The sequence below is a fragment of the Sinocyclocheilus anshuiensis genome, unplaced genomic scaffold (assembly GCF_001515605.1).
Source record: "Sinocyclocheilus anshuiensis isolate Anshui unplaced genomic scaffold, SAMN03320099.WGS_v1.1 scaffold2056, whole genome shotgun sequence".
Taxonomy (NCBI): domain Eukaryota; kingdom Metazoa; phylum Chordata; class Actinopteri; order Cypriniformes; family Cyprinidae; genus Sinocyclocheilus; species Sinocyclocheilus anshuiensis.
The window spans coordinates 947406-968264 of record NW_015551026.1 but is presented as its reverse complement, the minus strand read 5'-3'; the positions used below and the strand labels follow the sequence as shown (position 1 = coordinate 968264).

Here is a 20859-nt window from a genome sequence, read left to right as displayed (position 1 = left end):
TATTATGCAGTTATGATGATGACTGTAAATTCATATTTAGTTACTATTTGTGAGGGAGTCATCTTACTCGAAGTGTTTAACTTTACGTTTCCATTTTAAAATAAAACATAATAATAATAAAAATGTAATATAAATACGTAAGCTAATCAATTTCATTCAGTGACAAAAAATAGATGAATACAGTCAGATGGAATAAATCACATCACAAATGTTGATGTTTAGATGACTCAGACACACCATCAAAAAAAAATAAAAATTGAATTGATCATGGTCATGCGGGCATCTTATCCTGTAATATTTCATGTTAAGTGACTGCCACATACATATCATATGCACATCTCAGTTGTTCAGCCTCTGCTTTGAGTTTAAACATCCTTGTTTTTTTTAAAGCTCATTAAGCACAAAATCAGCCTTTTTTTTGTAGTGTTTTCTGACAAACCCATGATCTTTGATGTGAATCGTTCGAATTCATCATTCATTATTCAAGGATGAAACCGAGAGCTCTTCAGCTTAAAGTGACCTCCTGGAAACATCCACTTCACAGCATGCAGTGTGAGCCATGCACTGAATATTGATTCTCTCTACATGGACAGCGTGATGAATAGCTGGCAGTCTAAAGCTGTATTTAGTGCAGGAGTGTCAGGGTGACAAGTGAAGATGTTGTCATTCATATTGACAGGATGTGGAGTGGTAGAGTAGGCTGAAAATACTGCAGCAACATATGGAAGAGTAAAAGATTAACCTGATGCGGTAGTAATATCAATTTTATGGATAATTAAAAACAACAGCAGAATTATTATGGATTTCGAGCAATGCTAAACTCACAGCCTTATGTGTCTTTTTTCATAAAAACCCAATTAAAGCGCAAAAATGTCATTTTCTTATTCTGCTGCTTTTGCTGCTGAGAAAATATAGCCTATGCTTTTTATTTTTTATTTATTTGTTTACTTTTACTGCCACATCTGTGAAACAAGGGGAGAATGAGTTTGTATGGATTTCTTGGCAAGTGGTGCACATCATTTTGATTATTGCTTTCAGAGCGAGGGTGAGGAAAATCTTTATTCCTCCAGTAAAGATAATGGGGGTGTATTTATGCCATTGACTTCTGTTACTGAGAGATTTGTCCCAGTGACTCGTATTATTGAATATTTGCATGGGCTATTCATTTTCTCGCCACAAGCTGAAAGGACTGTTACTGATAATTTCAATAATGTGAAACAATATGTCCTACAACAGGGAAATGTGAAGACAATTTGCACTGTCGAATATTAACAAAATAATATATCAGGCTTTAGATTCACAGTCATAAAAATTGAATTATGGGTAGGATATGAATGTACAGCTATTGATGAACAGCTCTGGGACTTTTCATTCTATCATTCCACTTGTTTGTAGTTTGCCGTCCACACATTGTGTCTGTATTAGTATTGGCGATTTTTCAGCAACTCTCTCTCCGCAGGTTTCATAGTTACGCCAGTAGGTGCCGACAAGTGACTGTGTTTATGAGTGAGTCATTAATTGAATCGATTCGTTTAATTATTCATGATGTTATTTATGAGTGAGCTTTGAATCATTAACTCAACCGATTCTTTCAAACACGATTCTTGTAGGAAGCAAATATCGGGAAATACGCGCGAGACGTACGTGAGCGGTCGATTCGCTGGATCTTCGTTTGGATTTTCGTTGGCGGAGCGAACATCAACAAAGTAGTCGCAATATTATTGTAAGTAAAATGTAAGTTAATCTGTATTGGGAAGAAAACAAACAACAACAGTTAACTTACTTTGCTCGAATGGAACCAAGCAATTATTATTCAGAATTGCTTGGTTCCATTCGAGCAAAGTAAGTTAACTGTTTTTGTTTGTTCCACACATTCATTTCTTGAATCTGGCGTGCTCTGCCACTGTTAATCCAAGACGGCCTCAGTAACACATGTATAGTTATAATAATAAATTAAATGTAATATAATAATACTAATTTAATGATTAAAATTGCGTAATCAATGCATTGTATTTTTATTATCAGCTTATTCAGTTTTTCAGGTGGATTTTGAACTGGTTCTTCTCTTCCTGAATGCCAGCGTTGTTGCTATGTGCTTATATTTGACAGATAGAAATGATTATGCATTCAGTATGGATTGGCAAACAATTTCCTGGTGATAAAGAAAGGTGTTTGACGGGCCATGTCTGGATTATGACAGCTCGCCATATCCTGTATGTTTAAGGTCAGTGAGATGGGATACACTTTATTAACTTTTGGCATCACCAAATTATACAGAGAAAGTATATGTACTCTGTATGCTTTACACAGCATAATGTGTATTTATCTTCTATTTCTTAACTTCCATTCATGCTGGCATTTTCTTGTCCTCCTTTCACCCCTGGTTCTGACATGTAGGGGTGCATCCAGGCAAAAGTAGTTGCCTGCTCCCTCAGTAAGCTTCCTCCATGTAATTTTGATGGAGCCATCCTTCTCTCCAAACCATTAAACAGTCACATATTGCACTTGACAACATGCATTTCACCAGCAGGTGTTTCTCCATGGGCAGCCATTTAAATGTCCAACAGTGACTCATCCCTTGAGTTTCTAATCTGGCAAACAGCTCATGCCTCTTACAAGGGTTCTTGTGCAGTTTGATGGCAAAGGGCTCGGCTCGTTTGAGATCATGACAGAATTAGTCCAGGAAGACTTTCGTAAACAAAAACACCTGACAGAAAAGTTTGATAAGAAATTACTCAGGAACAGCACAGCAGTGCTTGTTTTCTCAGTTTCATCAGGAAATTTATTTGTTGTACTCTGTTGTAACCACCATGACAGCATAGGTGCTAAATGACAGCAGGGGAAGACAAATTTTCTCCTTCATTTCAAAAGTAGCGACATATCTTCCCATATTTACCATGACCGTCTCTACAGAAAGACAAACAAAAAGGAACAACTCCAAAATAACAGGCTTGTGGTCAGATGTGGTCACTCTTGGCTTCATTAACCTGACAAATTGGCCATTTTCATATAGTATGATAAAAGCCGATATCTATTAAGCATGTGTGATTGTATTGTTATCCTAATTTCAGGGAAGTAAAAAAAAAAAAGTTTACATCAAGTATGTGTGGCTTTATTGCAGACACTAGCTTTCAAACAGAAAACAACTTAGGTGTCGGCCAGGTAGACAAAGTCAGCAAACTAGGCTGCATTTGTCCTTTGGTGTTTAAGAACAACAGCAAAAGTTCACAAATGTTTCTTACAAATAGTGCATTTTTATTTTCTTTGTGCTTGCCTGTGCAAAACAAAGTAAAAAATTGGTATGGTGCCCAAGTGTTGCAACGTGGCTATTAATATTTTCTGGTTATTTTTTTTAGCATGTTGTTGTGCGGTTGCCTACTGGCACAAGTCAAAAGAGCCTACCTAAGTCTCAATTATAAGATATTATAAGATCTCTATGATAAAATATTCTGATATATCTTCAATTTAGGTCTATGGATTTTTTTTACCATCACCCTGGGAAAAAATATAGTGAAACACTCCATTACAACCCTGTTTGTATTTCATCTTGAAAAATTAAAAAAATCTAACATTTTTGCACTTTAAAATAGTATTCATTACCAAATAAGAAGTAATGTTCACAATGTTATTTGAATAATTTTGACAATGGTTCTTGGAAATGTATGCCTTTTATTTTGCATTGTGTTCATCAATGCAGCAAAACTGTACATATGGCTGGGCACAAAAAAATAAAGGCGACAGTGACTTCTTGGCATTGTGGTAGCTCCCACATTCCACATACCTTTGGGATAAGACAAAGCAGACCTTTCAACAAGAGAATAACTGAAAGGAACCAGATGAAGACCCCTGACCATCCGAATATTGATATAAATGTCAATGCACAAATGAACCATGTCTTGACAGCGGTTGCACGTAGTGAGACAAACCTGTGCAAGCGTTCACCCACATCTGTCATTTTGGACCATTATTGAACATGTTCTGGCAAGCTATCTGTACTCTTCCCCTCAACACGACCTTTTTACGTCCAGCTACATGATACAAATTCAGCATGTGTTCCTGCTTTAACCTTACAGACAGTATTTTGAACTTGAAAGCTAGTATCTTGCATATAATTGACATCTATGCATCAGCGTTCCTTGGCTCATGTTTTATTCAGTACTTCTTGCCACACATTTGGCAAGGAAATGTAAACTAAATTCCTGCTCAATGATTATTTTTTTCGTGTTCCATCTCCCAAAGACACATGTAAACAATTCATAATTTGGCGACGTGAATAGAGAACACCCAACTGGATTGCAAATTACAATGAGCGATGGTGCTCTTCAATTGTGTTTCACTATCCCTGAGAACCTTATTCATAATGAAATGAACCAACCCTCTGAATTATACAACAAAAGTTCAGCTACAAGACCATTAAATATGTATACTGCCTAGAGCAGGGAGTTTTCCACACACATAATAGTGGAGTCGCCACAGAGATACTGGTGCTAAGATAAGCGTGCTAACATTTGGCAGAGAGTTTAAACCAGTGAGACATGTTAAATGAGCATCACTCAACATGCCTTAAAGCAAACCATCTCGCTCCCGCATAAATGAAAACATTATCTGTGGTTCCCATCATCACCTACTGTACCATTCCCATGCTTAGAAGAGGAAATGTCATTTTCAAATGTCAATTATAGATCTAGAATAGCAACGTGAATCAGAAACCACATAACCAGACTAGACTTTTAAACCAGACAAGACTTTTAAAATAAGCAGAAACATTCATTTACTATGGAATGTAAAGGGCCCAGAAATTTTCAAGGATTAAACTTTCAGAATTAATTCGGAAACAATGTTTCAATCTACATTTTTTTTCCTTTTCTTTGTTGGCATTTCCAGTTTTGTTACGTCATTTTATTCTGTCACAACTGACAATAAAACATAAGGAAAAAACTACTTGCTTGAATACAAGTTCTTGTATTTGCTTTTGTATTTTGGCCGTAGTACTGTATTTCTTGAAAATAGTAAAATATTTGGATGACAGTTATTCAGACATTTAAGGCCACAAAGTTCAGCTACAACAACTTTCTTCATCTTTTTTTACTCCCAAAACCATTATGTCATACAGCATTTTTTTCCTTTTTTTTTATTTACAAAAATATTTGCAGATACGATTGTACACATTATTACTCCTCACTGGAATGGGAGTCACGGCAATGTATCCTGGTGATAATTGGTTTTCCCCATTAAACACCAGCCACCCATCAAACATATGGGATCCTTGAGAGTGAAGGCCCAGTGTTGCATAGATTTCAGGTGTTGATTTCAGTAACTGAAGTCACAGTATTTGGAAACAAATGTCAAAATGACAAACAAAACAAAACAAAACAAAATAGTCTGAAGTGGTCTGATGGTTGTACATTGGTATTACAAACATAAGGGCACAGCTGTATAAAAAAATAGCCTTTTTAGCTGAGGTTTCAAGTCTGTGGCATCAGTGCTGGGATGTCCCTGCCCAAGTCACAGTGCAATGATAGACTCCTCCCATTTATAGGAACCACACCCACACTATTAGAGCTCCTCTTTCCGCTTGCCCACTTTCTCTTGGTCTCGGCCCCTGAGATTTCTCATGAAACCAGTGAAGCCAGCTTCCTGTAGGGGGTAGACAGTGTACACAGTGAGAAATGAAAAACTGTTTACCTCATAATATAAACAAACATTCACGACGGTGGCCCCAAAAAGCATTTGGACACTTGCATATAGATGCATGAAATACATGTCAAATGTATGAATGTCACTGTATTAGATTAACCAAGACAAAATAAAGCAGGTGGCATTTGCAAATAAATTATGCTAGACCTTTTCTGTCTCTGCTGTTTTTTTATACTTGTACTGTAGTTCATCACATTAAATATGGGCATGTTCCAATAAAGGTGCAGTCACATTAGATATGCATGTGAAATTACTTCGGATTCAGGATATGATACAACAGGATGATGTAAGTCAGTTGTTCTCAATCTTTTTAGCTCGAAGACCCCCCACTGTCCAAAACAATATCTGAAGGCCCCCAAATAAAGGCTAAGATTTTTGTTTTTTCTGTCGTAATTTTATAGAATTTTAATTTAGATTAGAGTTAGATGATTTTAATATTTTTTATATATTAATAAAAATGTATTAGTTTAAATACTTTTAAGCTACCCTGCAGCCCCTTGGAAGTTTGCTGAAGCCCCCTAGTGGGCCCTGGACCCCTGGTTGAGAACCACTTCTCTAGGGCTTCCATAAAATAAAAATGGTTAACAAAATAATTAAAAGGTTAGAATACACACACACACACACATTTATAATTTAGATGGAGCCTGCAGAAGTCTGCAGTTTAAACCAAATCATCTCAATCATGATCCAATCCTTACAGTATAATTTCAAACCTATAAAATATTTTGCTTGAAAAGTGTGCTTGTGCTTTCTTTTATCTAAAATTATACAACTTAGATTGAACTTTTATGTTCTGTCATATGCAATAACATTCATACATTTTTATGTGTATCTAAATACAAATCTCTCACATGAAAGAACACTTACCCCTCTTTCCCCGTTGTATTTCTCGCTGAACTTCCCATAGTTGTAATAGTTGAATGTTGGGTAGCCCTCAACTCCCTCCTGTTTACACAACTCATGGTTTTGTCCCTTTGTGCAGTCCACTGCAGCATATGCAATCTGAAATTAAGTAATGCATAATTATTTTAACAGGAAACTGTCATAGATTAAATATCCTTACTTCAGAAGTCAGAAAAAGTTTTTTGTCATGTTTACATGCACAATGAATTTGTCTTGGTGACAGGAGCTTCCAGTGCAGAAGAAAATACAGACACAGTGCAAACGTACATGATAGTGCAGACATACATAGTAAATTATACAGTAGAGATTAAATATAACACTAATATAAGAAAAACAGAAAATTAAATGCAATATAATACAGAAGTAGAAACCTAGAGAAAAAAACAATTGTTTTAATGAATGTACAGACATGTTATTTACAAGTGTACAGTTTATGTAGTTTACAAATGTACAATTTTCAGATGCTATATATAAATGTGTCAGTTATAATGGACAATGTATAGTTATGAAAGTTTTAATTGTTTAGGCTGAATATAGCTTGCAGAAAAAAGACTGTTCTTGTGCCTGGCAGTTCTGGTGGTCGGTGCTCTATAGTGCCGACCAGAGGGCAACAGCTGAAAGAGAGAGTGGGCTGGGTGTGTGGGGTCCAATGTGATTTTCTTAGCCCTTTTCCACATTCTGGAGGTGTAAAATCTTGGAGGCTGGGCAGGAGGGAATAAATTATCTTCTCAGCAGTCCTGACTGTCCGTTGTAGTTTCTTGATGTCTGATTTGGTAGCTGAACCACACCAGACAGTTATGGATTAACACAGGACGGACTCAATGACGGCTGAGTAGAACTGTTTCAGCAGCTCCTGTGGCAAGTTGAATTTCCTCAGTTTGGCGAAGGAAGTACAACCTCTGCTGGGCCTTTTTAGCAATGGAGTGTGGTCTGAGAGATGGTGGTGCCCAGGAACCTGAATGACTCTACTGCTGCCACAGTTGCTGTTCATGATGGTCCACTATCATCCACTATCATCTCCACTGTTTTGAGTGTGTCCAGCTCCAGGTTGTTAAGACTGCACCAGACAGCCAGCTCTTTAACCTCCTGCCTGTAAGCAGATTCATCTCCATTGTGGATGAGGCCGATGATGGTAGGGTCATCTGCAAATTTCAGGAGCTTGACAGAGGGATATTTTGCAGTGCATTTGTTTGTATTCAGGGAGAAGAGCAGTGGGGAGAGCACACATCCCTGAGGGGCGCCAGTGCTGATCGTGAGAGTCCTGGATATGAGTTTCCCCAGCCTCACTAGCTGCTGCCTGTCTGTTAGGAAGCTGGTGATCCGCTGACACATTGGGGTGGGTACGGAGAGCTGGGTAAGTTTGTCTGAGAGAAGGTCAGGCATGATGGTATTGAAGGCCGAGCTGAAGTCTACAAACTAGATCCTTGCATAAGTCCCAGGTCTATCAAGATGTGGCAGAATATAATGCTGTCCCATGTTCACTGCATGTTTGCTCTGTACGCAAACTGAAGAGGATCCAGAAAGTGTCCAATCTTTTAGATGGGTCAACAGCAGTCTCTCAAACGACTTCAGACGTGAGAGCGACAGGGCTGTAGTCGTTAAGTCCAGTGATTTGGGGTTTTTTATGGACCGGAATAGTGGAGCGTTTGAAGCAGGAGGGGACTACACACAGCTCCAGTGATCTGTTGAAGATCTGTGTAAAGATGGAGGCCAGTTGGTCAGCGCAGACCTTTAAACAGGCAGGTGAAACACCGTCTGGGCCTGAAGCCTTCTTAGTCTTCTATTCACAGACCTTAACGTTCCTCAGACCAGTCCATACTGACGCAGAGTCATTGGCTGAACAGGTTTTTCAGCTTTTCGGAGTAGTTTGATCTCCTTTGTTAGTCTGTTTCTGGCCTGGTTATACAAGATTTTATCCCCACTTCTGTAAGCGTCTTTTTTGGCATGACGAAGCTGTTTGAGTTTCCCAGTAAACCATGGTTGATCATTATCGAATGATAGGAATGTCCTGGTAGGAATGCACATATCCTCACAGAAACTGATATATGAAGTTACAGTATCTGTGAGCTTGTCCAGATCAGTGGCTGCATCTTCAAAAACACTCCAATCAGTGCAGCCGATGCAGGCTTGTAAATCCCGCTCTGCTTTATTAGTCCATCTTTTAACAGTCCTTAATACAGGTTTAGCTGATTTCAGTTTCTGCCTGTAGGTTGGTATGAGATGAAATAGAGAGTGATCAGAGAACCCCAAAGCTGCCCGTGGATGCATCCTTTATTGTGGTGTAACAGTGATCCAATATATTACTGTCTCTAGTGGGACATTTGGCAGTTAACGGGAAAGATTTGCTTTGTTAAAATCTCCAAGAATGATTAAAAGAGAGTCTGGGTACCTTTGCTCCATTTCAGTTATTTGTTCAGCCAGCTGTTGCAGCGCTGCGCTCACTCACGCGTCTGGAGGAACGTACACATTTGTGAGAATAATAGAGGACAACTCCCAGGTATACAGTTTATGAAGAGTGCCTCTAAATTAGAACAGCATATCTTTTTAAGCATTGTTACATCTGAAAACCAACTTTCGTTAATGAAGAAACAATCCACCACCTCTCGTTTTCCCTGTTTCCGCGATGGAACAGCTGGAAGCCTGGCAGATGAAACGCATAGTCCGGAATGGCTTGACTCAGCCAGGTTTCAGAGAAGCACAATGCAGCAGAGTTTGAAAAAACAAGAGCCCTTGTTGATGTGGGTGAGGAGAAGTAGTTCATCCGTTTTGTTAAGAAGGGAACGGACATTCTATGCGTGCGTTTGAACAGCACCGCTGCACCTCTGACTAGAATGTCCAACAAAATGTCTTAATAATCAAAAACTGGAAAAATATTGTCTGGGATGTGTTGCTTAATGTTAAGGAGTTTGTCTCTGGTAAAACTTGTAGAAGAATAACTAAACAGAACAAACAAACAAAAACAGCAGAAGAATTGCAGAGCTCAGCGCCGTGGCTGCCATTCGCGGCGCCATCTTGATAGATTATAGATTAAAGATAGATTATATATAGATTCCTCTAAGTATGTTGTATCAAATAGTAATGCTATGGTAATGTGATATATACAAAGCTGTGGTTGTATCTATCAGGACTTTTTGGAAACAAAAGTACACTTATGCGTAAACCTGATCATGGTTTCAGGTTTACGCTCCTGAGCCCCTTGGAGACCCATTGTGCCGAGCTCCTGGAAGGATTTACTTTCTCTAGAGAAAGCTGTATATCTGAAACACATTTTCAATCAAACAGACCAACTGCATTGATACATATTGCATAGTGTGTGGACTGAATTGAACAATGCTTTGAGTTTCTATTGGGCTAATTTACAGAGATGTAAAACACTGCTCAATAATCCATAAAGCTGCATGGCAGCACATTTGAATCTTCTTGATGACCATTGGCTTGTATATAAAACTTATTCTGAAATGCAAAAACAATTAAGCAGGAATGACAGCAACATATAAAAAACCCAAAGCTGACAGCCAATAGCACCTAAAATCGAACTTCTTTGCCCTTTAGAGTAGATATTTTAATGTGTGAAAACGTAACTGTGAAATCTAACAGCACAGCTGCTTTGGCACTGACTGAATAGTTTCACTCACTGCACCACTACATCCTGAATTTAGCCTGCTGTTTTTCTCTAGGGTAATGAAAAATTAGTAATACATTCCTGTCAAGAAAGGCCATTCAAAGCAGCATAGGATAAAATAAATACCCCAACATTAAAACAAGAGCAAAAATGTATGCTCAGGATATCTGAAGACGGCAGTTTGCGAAACACAAATTAATGAACCATAAATGTCTCTTGACAAACGGCATGAAAAAAAAAATTAATAGTCAAGGTGTATTTTAGCGGTCAACTGGTATTCAGTACATTTTATCACTGAAAAGGTGAAAACAAAAAGCCCTATTTGTATAACTCAATATTTATCTTCATGGCAACCATGTTTGAAACTATACAAATCATATCAGTTTAGCTGAATCCATCTAGTGAAATTGGCATGTAGTATTCTCAACTCTTACGACAAAAACAATTCACATGAAATGCGACGCTATGGATCTTGGTGCACCAATCAAAGATGATCCTCCAAGATTACAGGGTTTCACTGGAGGTTGACATGAATGTGTCTGTGATTATTCGGTCTTTATATTGACAGGACAAAATGGAGAGGAAAGGGATTGTTCATTTGGTTGCCGGCCAATTCTGATATTGATGGAATACCCTCTTGGCACTTGACTGATCTTGCTATAACCTCACCAATAAGTGGATGTAAGCAACATAAGACTCATGGAAACTCTGGATTTTGTGCTTACAGAGGGTGGTTTATGAGATGGATGAGGTTAAAAAAAAGTTGCTCACAAAGGCACAGAGATCCTTCTCAGACAGTAATTATCAACCTCACAGCGAAAGAGCCCAGGTCATTGCGCACAGGAAATGAAACGGCCAGTGAGCTCATGAATATTACAGAAGATAAGTTATTTCCTTTGCATTTGGTGGTATTAAGTTAAAAGAGGTCAACAAAAGAACATCTGAACCAAGACTAGGCTTTACACCATTAGCCTTTTTCCACAATTGAAGTATGTTATATTTAATTGGACTGCATCTGTTGGCTTTCATTACAAAAAAAAAAAAAACACTGTTTAATAGTCAAGCAGAAACAACAGGAGGCTTTATATTAAGAATTGAAGGAATGAGGTTCTAAGCCCTGTGCTGCTGGAAGGCCATTCAAGATGTTTGCTAATGCACTGTACATAAAGGAAATAAGCACTAATGAGAACAGAGGATGAACAGTGGAACCAGGAGATAATTGGACTCTAAGTGGAACCAGAAACACAAACCCTTGATAGAATTAAACAAACCTTCTTGTTTGAGTGTCAGGGTAATATTTATTTACAAATTCATCTGACCTTTTGCTGAACTGCACTAGAATTACTCTGATGCATCAATGAATAAAAATTAATGGGCATATCAGGGGGAAAAAAAAATCTCAAAAAAGCAAAATCTGATTGTTTAGCAGCATACCCCACTCTTTGTAGTCTGAAAAGTGAACCCAATCCAAACTACATCCATAAGTGGGACATTTTTGAGCTTTCATTGAACTTTTCAAATTTTTGAGGACCTGCCCTGCCATTTTCTTTACTATTATTGCACCGATTTCTATTGGAATTAAGGCCAGATGACTAATTCTCTTCCACTGGAAAAGCCCTCCCACATTTCCCATCCACATTTTCCTACACATGATTTAATTAAATATGGCAGCTCTTTCTTGCACATCAAAACGCTATTCCCCTTTCAAGTTCAATTTCCATTTCTGTCTATTCTGGTTTTCTTTATCTTTGTATATATCATAAAAAGTTCATTAAATAAATCATAAATAAAAAAAAATTGGAAATGCATTTCAGTATGAGAGGTGAGACTGGAAGTGTTCTTGGAAGTCCTTGATATCATATGTAACTAATTTTCCCTCAGCCTTTCTCTATATAGTGAAGTATAGTATTCTAGTGAATAATGAATGAGTGAGCAGTTTCAAAATCAGGAGATGAACTAAGGAGTAATTGACAATGGGCCATTGAATTATTGAAAAATAATGCACACCCTGAGGTAGTAATGCAGCCATGCATTATTTTTCAATAACTGAACGGCCCATTGTCAATCAGTTTCGCTTATACCATGGTTACCACACCCCAAGACATTGTTCAGCTTTAAACGCTTGTGTGTAAAACTAATTCCCTTTCATGGGAACTTCGAACTGCGTCCTCTAGGGGTCGTTGGTGTTTTTTCAATGTATGCTTCAGACACGGGTCACGACGAGGCGTTCCCATAGCGACCCCTAGAGGACGCAGTGTCTCGTTCCCTACTCAGGGAACCATGGTTACATAAGTAACCTGAGACGTTTTTTAATCATCTCACCTCAAGTCTATGTTGCTAAGTCATTTTAGAGCTAGCAACACAAGTCACTGATGTGCAGTTATGAGAGAGAGAGAGAGAGATTAAGCTTGTGTGAAATGCCTGAGTCTGTGCGGCTCTCAACAGTGTTCAGCAGCAGTGAAATTCTAATAGAGAAATTCTAAGTTAAAATGCTCTAAAAACAGTGACATTATCACCTCACTTCTACTGTTATTTATCTTTTCAGTTGCAAACAATTTTATTGAAAAAGTCGATTGCTGGGCACCGCTGACAACAAATATCTGTGCATGTATATTTCTGTCTGTGTGTGAGTGTGTGTTTGTACAGCTATGTTTCCATCACCCTGTTTTCATGCGCATTTTGAAGCATCGCATCAAAAACGAGTGACGGAAAAACCAAATTTCGAAAAAAAAGTCCCTTAATTGGCAAAAAAGTTTTTATGCTCAAATTAGGTGGTTTTTGTCTTGTGTGAAAAGGAGTTCATGCGAATAATGGGAGGTGGAAAAACAATTATTGAATAAACTCTTCCATACGCATGAAAAGTCATGTGACTTTGTGCAATGGGGACTGCATAACTTGACTAACCATCTCGTTGCACAGCATTTCAAATTTTGTTATGGTCATTCTGAAATGCCTGAGCAAAGTCTGTCATCAAAGTATTTCTGTATAATTGCCTCCCAGATGACTGCGATCCCACACAGCAGGCAGCCACCTCCGAAAGCAATGATCACATGTATTGTTCCGTCTGCTCGCTCTGAGCCGCAAGTAATTTATTATATATGAAAATTATTATATTCAGTGGCTTTGCCTACTTTTCTTACTGATATTTAGCTCCAGTTTATCAGGAAGTGACAAATTTGTTCTCTTTGACTCGTTGGATGGAAATGGTGCTTTATTATGTTTTATGCAATATTCCAATGTTGCGCACAAGTTAAATTCTCAAATTTGGATGGAAACAGAGCAAGTATGTGTGTGCGTGCAGAGAGAGAGAGGAGAAAAAAGTGTGCTTTTTATAGATAAAAAAGGTAATTTATTGGGGGAAAAAACATGGAAAACCTTTGTTATTTTTATCCCATTGTTTGTCATAATTGTTTTCTTGGTCATTGTCTTTGTGGGTTTTGGTTCATTTGCTGTTGTAGGACTTTTGAAGTAGCTGGAATCATTTGAGCAAAGTGATATGCAACTGTAATGCAGTCGCCAGATCTGGAACTAATTCATAGCTATACATTTGCTGGAAAATAATTGCACGCCTTAGAATGTTTGTCAACCAATCAGAATCAAGCATTCAACAGTGTAAATAATAAAATGTGGTCTCATATGCCTCATGAATTCAGCTCTACTGAGAGATGCAGTGGCTGACAGACAGGAGCAGAGGTTTACACATGTGGAAAAAATAGCTTCATGAACAGAGCTTTTAGTCTTCAGACAAACAGTATCTGTTTTTAATAATATCTTTAAGGGTGTTAGCACAAAATCTAAGAAAACAAAACTGGCTCCATTTGAATCTTGGCAAAGTGAATTTCCAAATGCTGTTCATCTGAATAACGATTATGCGCAAGTCTAAACTTAAGAGCAATAGGGAAATTGAAGAGGACTGACGTTATGCCTGATGAATTATAGACATTTGCAAATAACAATTCAACATCACTGTCTTATGGCCAGTGATAAATGTCTGCTGTTAAAGAAGCCAAAGGGAATGTTTTTACAGGCCTCTGAAGATCCAAAAATAGAGACAGCTACTTTCAAAGAAGTTTCGGGAGAAAGAGGAAAGATTTAGAGAATGATGAAATGTCAGTGTGTAGACGCCTGCGATGGAGTGTTACTCAGAGAGACGTGTCTAAAGTGGAAAAAAGTGGAAACATCGGCACTCGTCAAAGTGAAAGCAATGTGAGAATTTAAAAGTTAAGCCAAGCACACTTCAAGACTTAAGCTTGTCGGCCCTTCATGTGTTAAGTCTTCACCTAGTCTGCAACAAAATTCCACACAGATCATAGCCAACTCTAAGCGCGCTGTGCATTTAAGAGGGGAATACAGCCGAAATATCATGTAAAAGGAGGAAGTGCCTCCACTTCACTATGATTGGTTGATGAATGTGATTATCATGTTCACAACCCGTCTGCAAATTGGCCAGGAAGATACTAGACAGAATAACTGACGTCATGAGACATATCTGAGAGCTGCATAATGATTTGTCCCGCCCTTGATGATCTCAAGTTGTATGGAATAGAGTTATTAAGAAATGTTTTCAAAATGATCTTTTTGTTAAAAAAAAACATGGTTGATTGGTTAACATTTATTTCATGATATCTATTGCATTAACTACTTACTTACATAACTACATAACATACATATTATGTATATAACATACATAATAATTGCACTTATATATTGTTGCTCTTTTGTTAGTTTTGACTGCTTTTATTGTCCTCATTTGTAAGTCACTTTGGATAAAAGCGTCTGCTAAATGACTAAATAAAAAAATAAAATAACTACATAGGCTGCATTTACACTGCAAGTCTTAATGCACAGATCCGATCTTTTGACCATATCCAATTTTTTGGCCCGTTTATTTACATTCACTTTAGACACGACTGTTTAAATTAATTCCCGCCCTAAAGGATTGTCTGCAGTTATCACTTTACTATGCACATGGTATACCTTTGGGATTTGAATGGCCGTGCTATAAAAAATATTTATATAATTCATGTCGAGTGGCCATTATTATTTGCCAGCATGGACAAAAACTGTCATGGATGTTTTGCAGCACAAAATCTGACTGAACAGATAAATAACATAAAATAATTTTCATTCATTAGGCTATTTTATCTACAGCTCGTTAGAGGTAGAATTCTTTAGTGAAATAAAGTAGGGTCAAGATGATATTTATTGAAATTAATTCAAATGAACGAGAGAGAGAGAACGCGCGAGTGAGTGTGAAGCTTGTTGGTTTAATTACAAAAATGGTTATCACCTCATTACTGAGAAATATAAAGTAGCTTTTAGCTGTTGTATTTATAAATTTCATGGGGCAGAGGTTGAAAACCATCTCCTGAACGTACAATTTCTTACCTATATAAAGCTTCCATCTCAATAAAATGCGAGCGCATGCAGCACACCGGCATTAAAACACAATCTTTATTGGCAAACGTGTCGCCCTCGCATTGGGAGTTCTGCGGGGAATTGGATGTGTGTGTTTAGATGTAGGTTGGATGTCCAGATATCAGATATGTATCTGATTTATAACCACATTTGGAAGTGGCTCAGATTGGATGCGAAAAAATCGGATCTCATGCAGATTTTTGTGTTTACACAGGTGCAACAAATTACGATCGGTGTCAGATGTGAGCTAAAAAATCTGATTTGTTTGTGCCAGTTTAATGCAGCCATATAATAAATAACTAATATACTACTAAGACTGAATACTAAAGAAGTCTTCAAAAGGACGAAGAGGTCTTGTAGTGAGTGCTTGACTTAAACTGACAAAACATGGCTAAGGCAGCATAGTCTGCCTCACACTATAATATAGAAATCAACAGAGAAATACAACACAGATAACATGTGAGGTAGTAGATTGAAGGTCAACAGCATCAGACAGCACAGTGACTGTGACATTGAAGACCTTGAGAACGTTCTGGATATTAAATTCTAGGATGTGTGAAGGCTATCTGAATGAGAGAGGGAGAACTTGATTGCGCTTGACAGAACCTGGAACTCATTTGAAAGGGGTTGTTATTTAGAGTGGCTGGAAAACTCCTTAATGGTGTTGAGCCTCACCTTGCGGTCCTCTTTGAACAGCTCAGCTGCTGTGGTGATATGAGGGACGGCATTCTTGCAGTGCGGACACCCTGGGGAAAACAGTAAGATGTAAGTATTCATCGAGCTGTCTCACCTTATAATGCTGAGAACAAACGGCAAGAGGTGATATATCCCAGCATTCACAAACAGACATAGAGATGAATACTAAAGCAAAAGAAAATAACACGATCGAATTCTTTACAAAAAAAAGACATTACTTACAAGACAATAACTTAAGACAAACAGATATGCACATAATCCATCACTGCCTGCATATAGCAGGTTAAACTGACACAATTCAACTTTATAGCTCGTCAAAAGTAACTTTATTATTCTCATAGACGGCCCAGCGGGAGCTTTCCTGAGGCAATATGTGTCCATCAAACTTACTAAAGAACAGGCAAGAGTTTCTACCCTCCTTAGTCAGAACTCCTAAACTTTAATTTCAATCATGTTCTTATGAGGTGGTTTTGATGCTAAGGGTGTTATTCTTATAAATTATGCATGACATTTGGCGTTAAATGTTTCAAATGCACGACTTCCATTGAATAAACAGCTGCCTAAAGCTAAAAATTTGCCAAATGGCACAACCATCTCATTTACTTTGCTAGTTTAGGTTGTCACGCAATCTTGTTTGCACACATTTGTGCTACTCTATGTTTTTAATGAAAGTTATTAAAGTAAGTGAGTTCACTTTGGAAACTGGTGACTTTTAAATGGCAGTTAATGGCACGGTCATAATTTGCAGGGCAGCAAACAAAGGCCTGTTTGTGTGAGGAACAAGGGGTCTAATTTAAGACGCACGAGGGTTATTATAAATAATGGAGCATAAAGTTGTGTACCTTCCCTTTTGGCACATGTTGCCATTATATGAGGAAAAGAAAGGCTGGGCAGGCCTCCAAACCCATGCGAGGTCGATGCGAGTCGGTCTCAGTGCCCAGCTAGATACGCTAATCAAGAAGTCAAAGCGTGGGCAAAAGCTGTACTTAAAATAGCACATAATCATTTTTCATCATATGCAAGAAGAAATTTGGGGTGCATTTCAATTGACTTTCTAGTTCAGTAGTTGTTGCCCTGGGAACAATTTCTAGGGCGGTGCCAGTGTCAAAATCATTCCAGTGCGCTGAAACGTTCGCTGCCTAGACATTCCCAGAATGCACTGGAGGTGTACTGACATCTGACATAAGGGATGTGGCTTTTGAGAACTAAAGCCCTTGAAACTGCTTGATAACCTCTGATAAGAACATCTTGTTTCAACCATCATGCTCGCTCCAGAGAGTTACCACTATTATCAGGGTAGCTAGGTGATATTTAAACCTTCAGTTCTGTACAAATGCGAAGATCTGCCCTATCATTAAGTAGAAAGTTGCTCCTACAACGATGAAAGCTGCCCACTATTGTGTTCATTGAATGGTGTGCCGTTCACCAGAACAAAGCATCACTGATGGAATTATTTAATAAAGCTTTGCATAGCTCTGTTTTAAATGGGCTCTATTCACACCATCATTTGTTCCATTAATCCACTGTTGTAATTAACAGTCTTGAATACCCAATACAAAAGCTATGTTTGTCTTTGCCATTTGTATTACATCTAAAAAGAAGCTGTAATTAAAGGATCCAGTTAGACTGAGAGGTCAGGAGTATGACACAATATGGTCTAATGCTAAATAAATACATTGAGTTCATTGAGTTCACAGTGCATTTATGTTACATTCCTCAATTATTATACAAATACAAAAAAGGGCATATTAATATGAAATTATGTTCTCAAATGTGCGCACAACCAACAGTGGTGCTGCACAGACTGAAAACAGTCCAATGACTGATTTTAGCACAAAAGAGTCAAGTCAGCTTATTTACAGGGGGAAAACATAACCAGATAATTTTGTATACCCCAAAATCAAACAAATGCATAATTAAATGGATAACATAATTACATCATTCATGGCTGATATATATATTAAAATAAATAGCACACAGAAAATTCCCCATCAATTTTCATTACAGCAATGCATCTGGATATATTTTAACAAGTACTGGAATTAGTAGGGCCAAGTACACTACAAAACAGAATGACCTGCACGCAGTTTCTCGTTTATTTCGTGCTGGTGCAAACTTTACTCGACAAACAACAGAGAACGTGCATCAAATTACAAGATCAGTCTCCCAGTCTAATGCTATGATCCTGAGATTTGTTTACACACAAACTCAGGCACAATTGCAACACTACAATTCTTGACAACATGTCAACAAACAACATGAAGGGAGAAAAAGAAGAAAATGAGCCGAATACCAATAAGATGAGACAGTGTTAGAGGAGATGTGGGCAGCAGTTTGATGTTTTGTTTTTGGCTCCTGCTTCCCACTGTCTAGCCCTCCTCTTGCAATTTCGTTGGCTGTTGCTCATCGCTGCTCACTTGCTAGTGAAAATGCACAGACCTGACGACTGGTTGGCCAGATTTCATAACAGTTTGAAATGTAGTGTAGCATCTGCGCAAATTGGAAGAGTGTCCACACAAGTTGGCTACTATCTGGGGCTTTTTGTTGCAGATGTACAATATAAAAAATACAAGTGAAACAAGCTTCAGTCTTGTCATATGCACTTAAAAAACAAAACAAAAATTATATATATATATATATATATATATATATGTGTGTGTGTGTGTGTCCGTGTATATAATTTTTAAATCAAATCAGTACAAATACTAACACGATGTATAAATACTTTACAATTTAATTAAATGATTTGTATTACAGTCTTTCTTTTTCCTTGCCATGGCCACTTTTGTCTTGCTTATTGAGGGGTTTGTGTAAGACACTATTCTTTGTAAAGCTGCTATGGAACAATATGTAATGTGTAAAAAGGACTATCCACCTCAAATTAATTATAAGGAATTGCATTAAACTGTGTTTGTCTTCACAAGTAATAACTGAGGAAGAAGAGATGCACAAGTAATTAATCTCCCTTTGCTTCCCTCAAGCCTAAACATTTAAAATGGCTTTTACCATTTCAGAAAAATACAGAGATGCAAACATATTTAACTGTTATGACCTATTGTAAATATTTTAAATAATGCAATAACTATGTGCAGGAAGCTATGGTGCAGTTTACGCCACCTGCACATTTCAGTGCTCTATATAATTGCCATCACACATGATTCTTTAGGAGGATGCAACAAAATTCTGATTCATTTCCCTATAAAGCTTAAAGGTTTAGGAGAAGCCTGGGAATGTGCTTTGAGACCGAAACTACAGCTGCAGTATTTAAAAAAAAACAAAAAACAGAAGGCTTACATGGAGCATAGAACATGACCAAGGCGTGTTTCTTCTTTTTCAGAAATTCCCTGAAATCTTCGGCTCCCAGGTGGCTCACGCTGGATGGCATCTCATCCCACGACTTCTCTGGAGGAGGTGGGGCCTGGGGACTGAGAGAAACAGAGAGAGAAAGCGCCTGTGATTAAATAGGTAAGCTGTTAGGCTGAGATCTCTGAATCTGTAACACTCACAGTCAAGTCAGGTCACTACGTAATAACTATGCAAATGTTCAGAATCAGTTTAATACACTGAATAAAATGTAGACATAATTAGACTAATTACACTTTGTATGGATATCATGCAATAAACAATTTCAAACATGAAATGAAAGCATGAAAAGCACCTCAGGACTAAACAAAACCCTAACTTGGGCTCTCCTGACTTCCCATGTCCCATGGTATTATCATAGTGCATAACTACTAGTCTGCAGTATTTGGCATGAGTCTGAAAACAGGCTTGGCCCTGCTGTTCTGGGACCTGTGAGATGGCACCGTCATGCACTTAAACTCATAGCTGCTGCCCGCACAGAAGGACTGCTCCAGGATCAAAGCAAGGGCAAGCTCTTCCACTGAGAGGTCAGTTTAGCAGTGATTGATTGTAGTCAAGCTCTGTTGAGCACATCCCAAAGAGTCAGGGGAGACAGCAGTGTAAAAGTAAATTCTCAGGCTCCCAGCCCTGATGCAGGTCACTCTTTAGTCAGTGTGTGTTTTCTAGAGTGAAGTTCGGTAATGCGTGAAAAACATCTCCAGGTCAAATGTATGTGGCCCTTTCAAACAATTCTGCACAATCTATTTATTTTATTTTTTTTCAGAAATCTAACACTTGTTCTAACTAGGTGACATTCAGTAACCACTTTAACATATAAAAACAAAACCACAAAGTTGGTGCTTGGATACATTTTTAGTATTTATACCTTCCTGACTATTTATAGAGTTAAGAGATTGCAGAGGGTAAGAGTAGCACAACAAAAAGCAATTTCTGCCTCACTTGTACCTGACCTTAGCTGAGCACTAAATCCACCTCCATCAGAAATAAATATTACAAAGTGGGAAGAAATAAATAAAAGCAGAAACAAGCATTTACCCGTGCAGACCTCCATACACCTACATAAACAACTACATCCAGTCAAAAACAGCCATTGTGTTTGATCTGTTTTGTACATTAACGCCTCTGCAGAGATGCATTGCAGAAACAGGCCTTTCAAGGAT

At 38.0% G+C, this 20859-nt stretch overlaps 1 protein-coding gene across 1 annotated transcript in view; it reads right to left on the bottom strand.

The window, feature by feature from the left end:
* Window positions 1–5055: 5055 nt before the first annotated feature.
* LOC107661141 (protein disulfide-isomerase A5-like) overlaps window positions 5056–20859 on the bottom strand; it is a 56916-nt gene continuing 41112 nt past the window's right edge. Inside the window, exons 14-17 of the mRNA XM_016450609.1 lie at window positions 19631–19761; window positions 16316–16386; window positions 6565–6699; window positions 5056–5637 (exon numbers count right to left, since the gene is read on the bottom strand). Of these exons, the coding sequence (XP_016306095.1) occupies window positions 5557–5637; window positions 6565–6699; window positions 16316–16386; window positions 19631–19761 (418 nt within the window). The 3' untranslated portion in view covers window positions 5056–5556. The remainder of the gene's footprint in view (window positions 5638–6564; window positions 6700–16315; window positions 16387–19630; window positions 19762–20859) is intronic.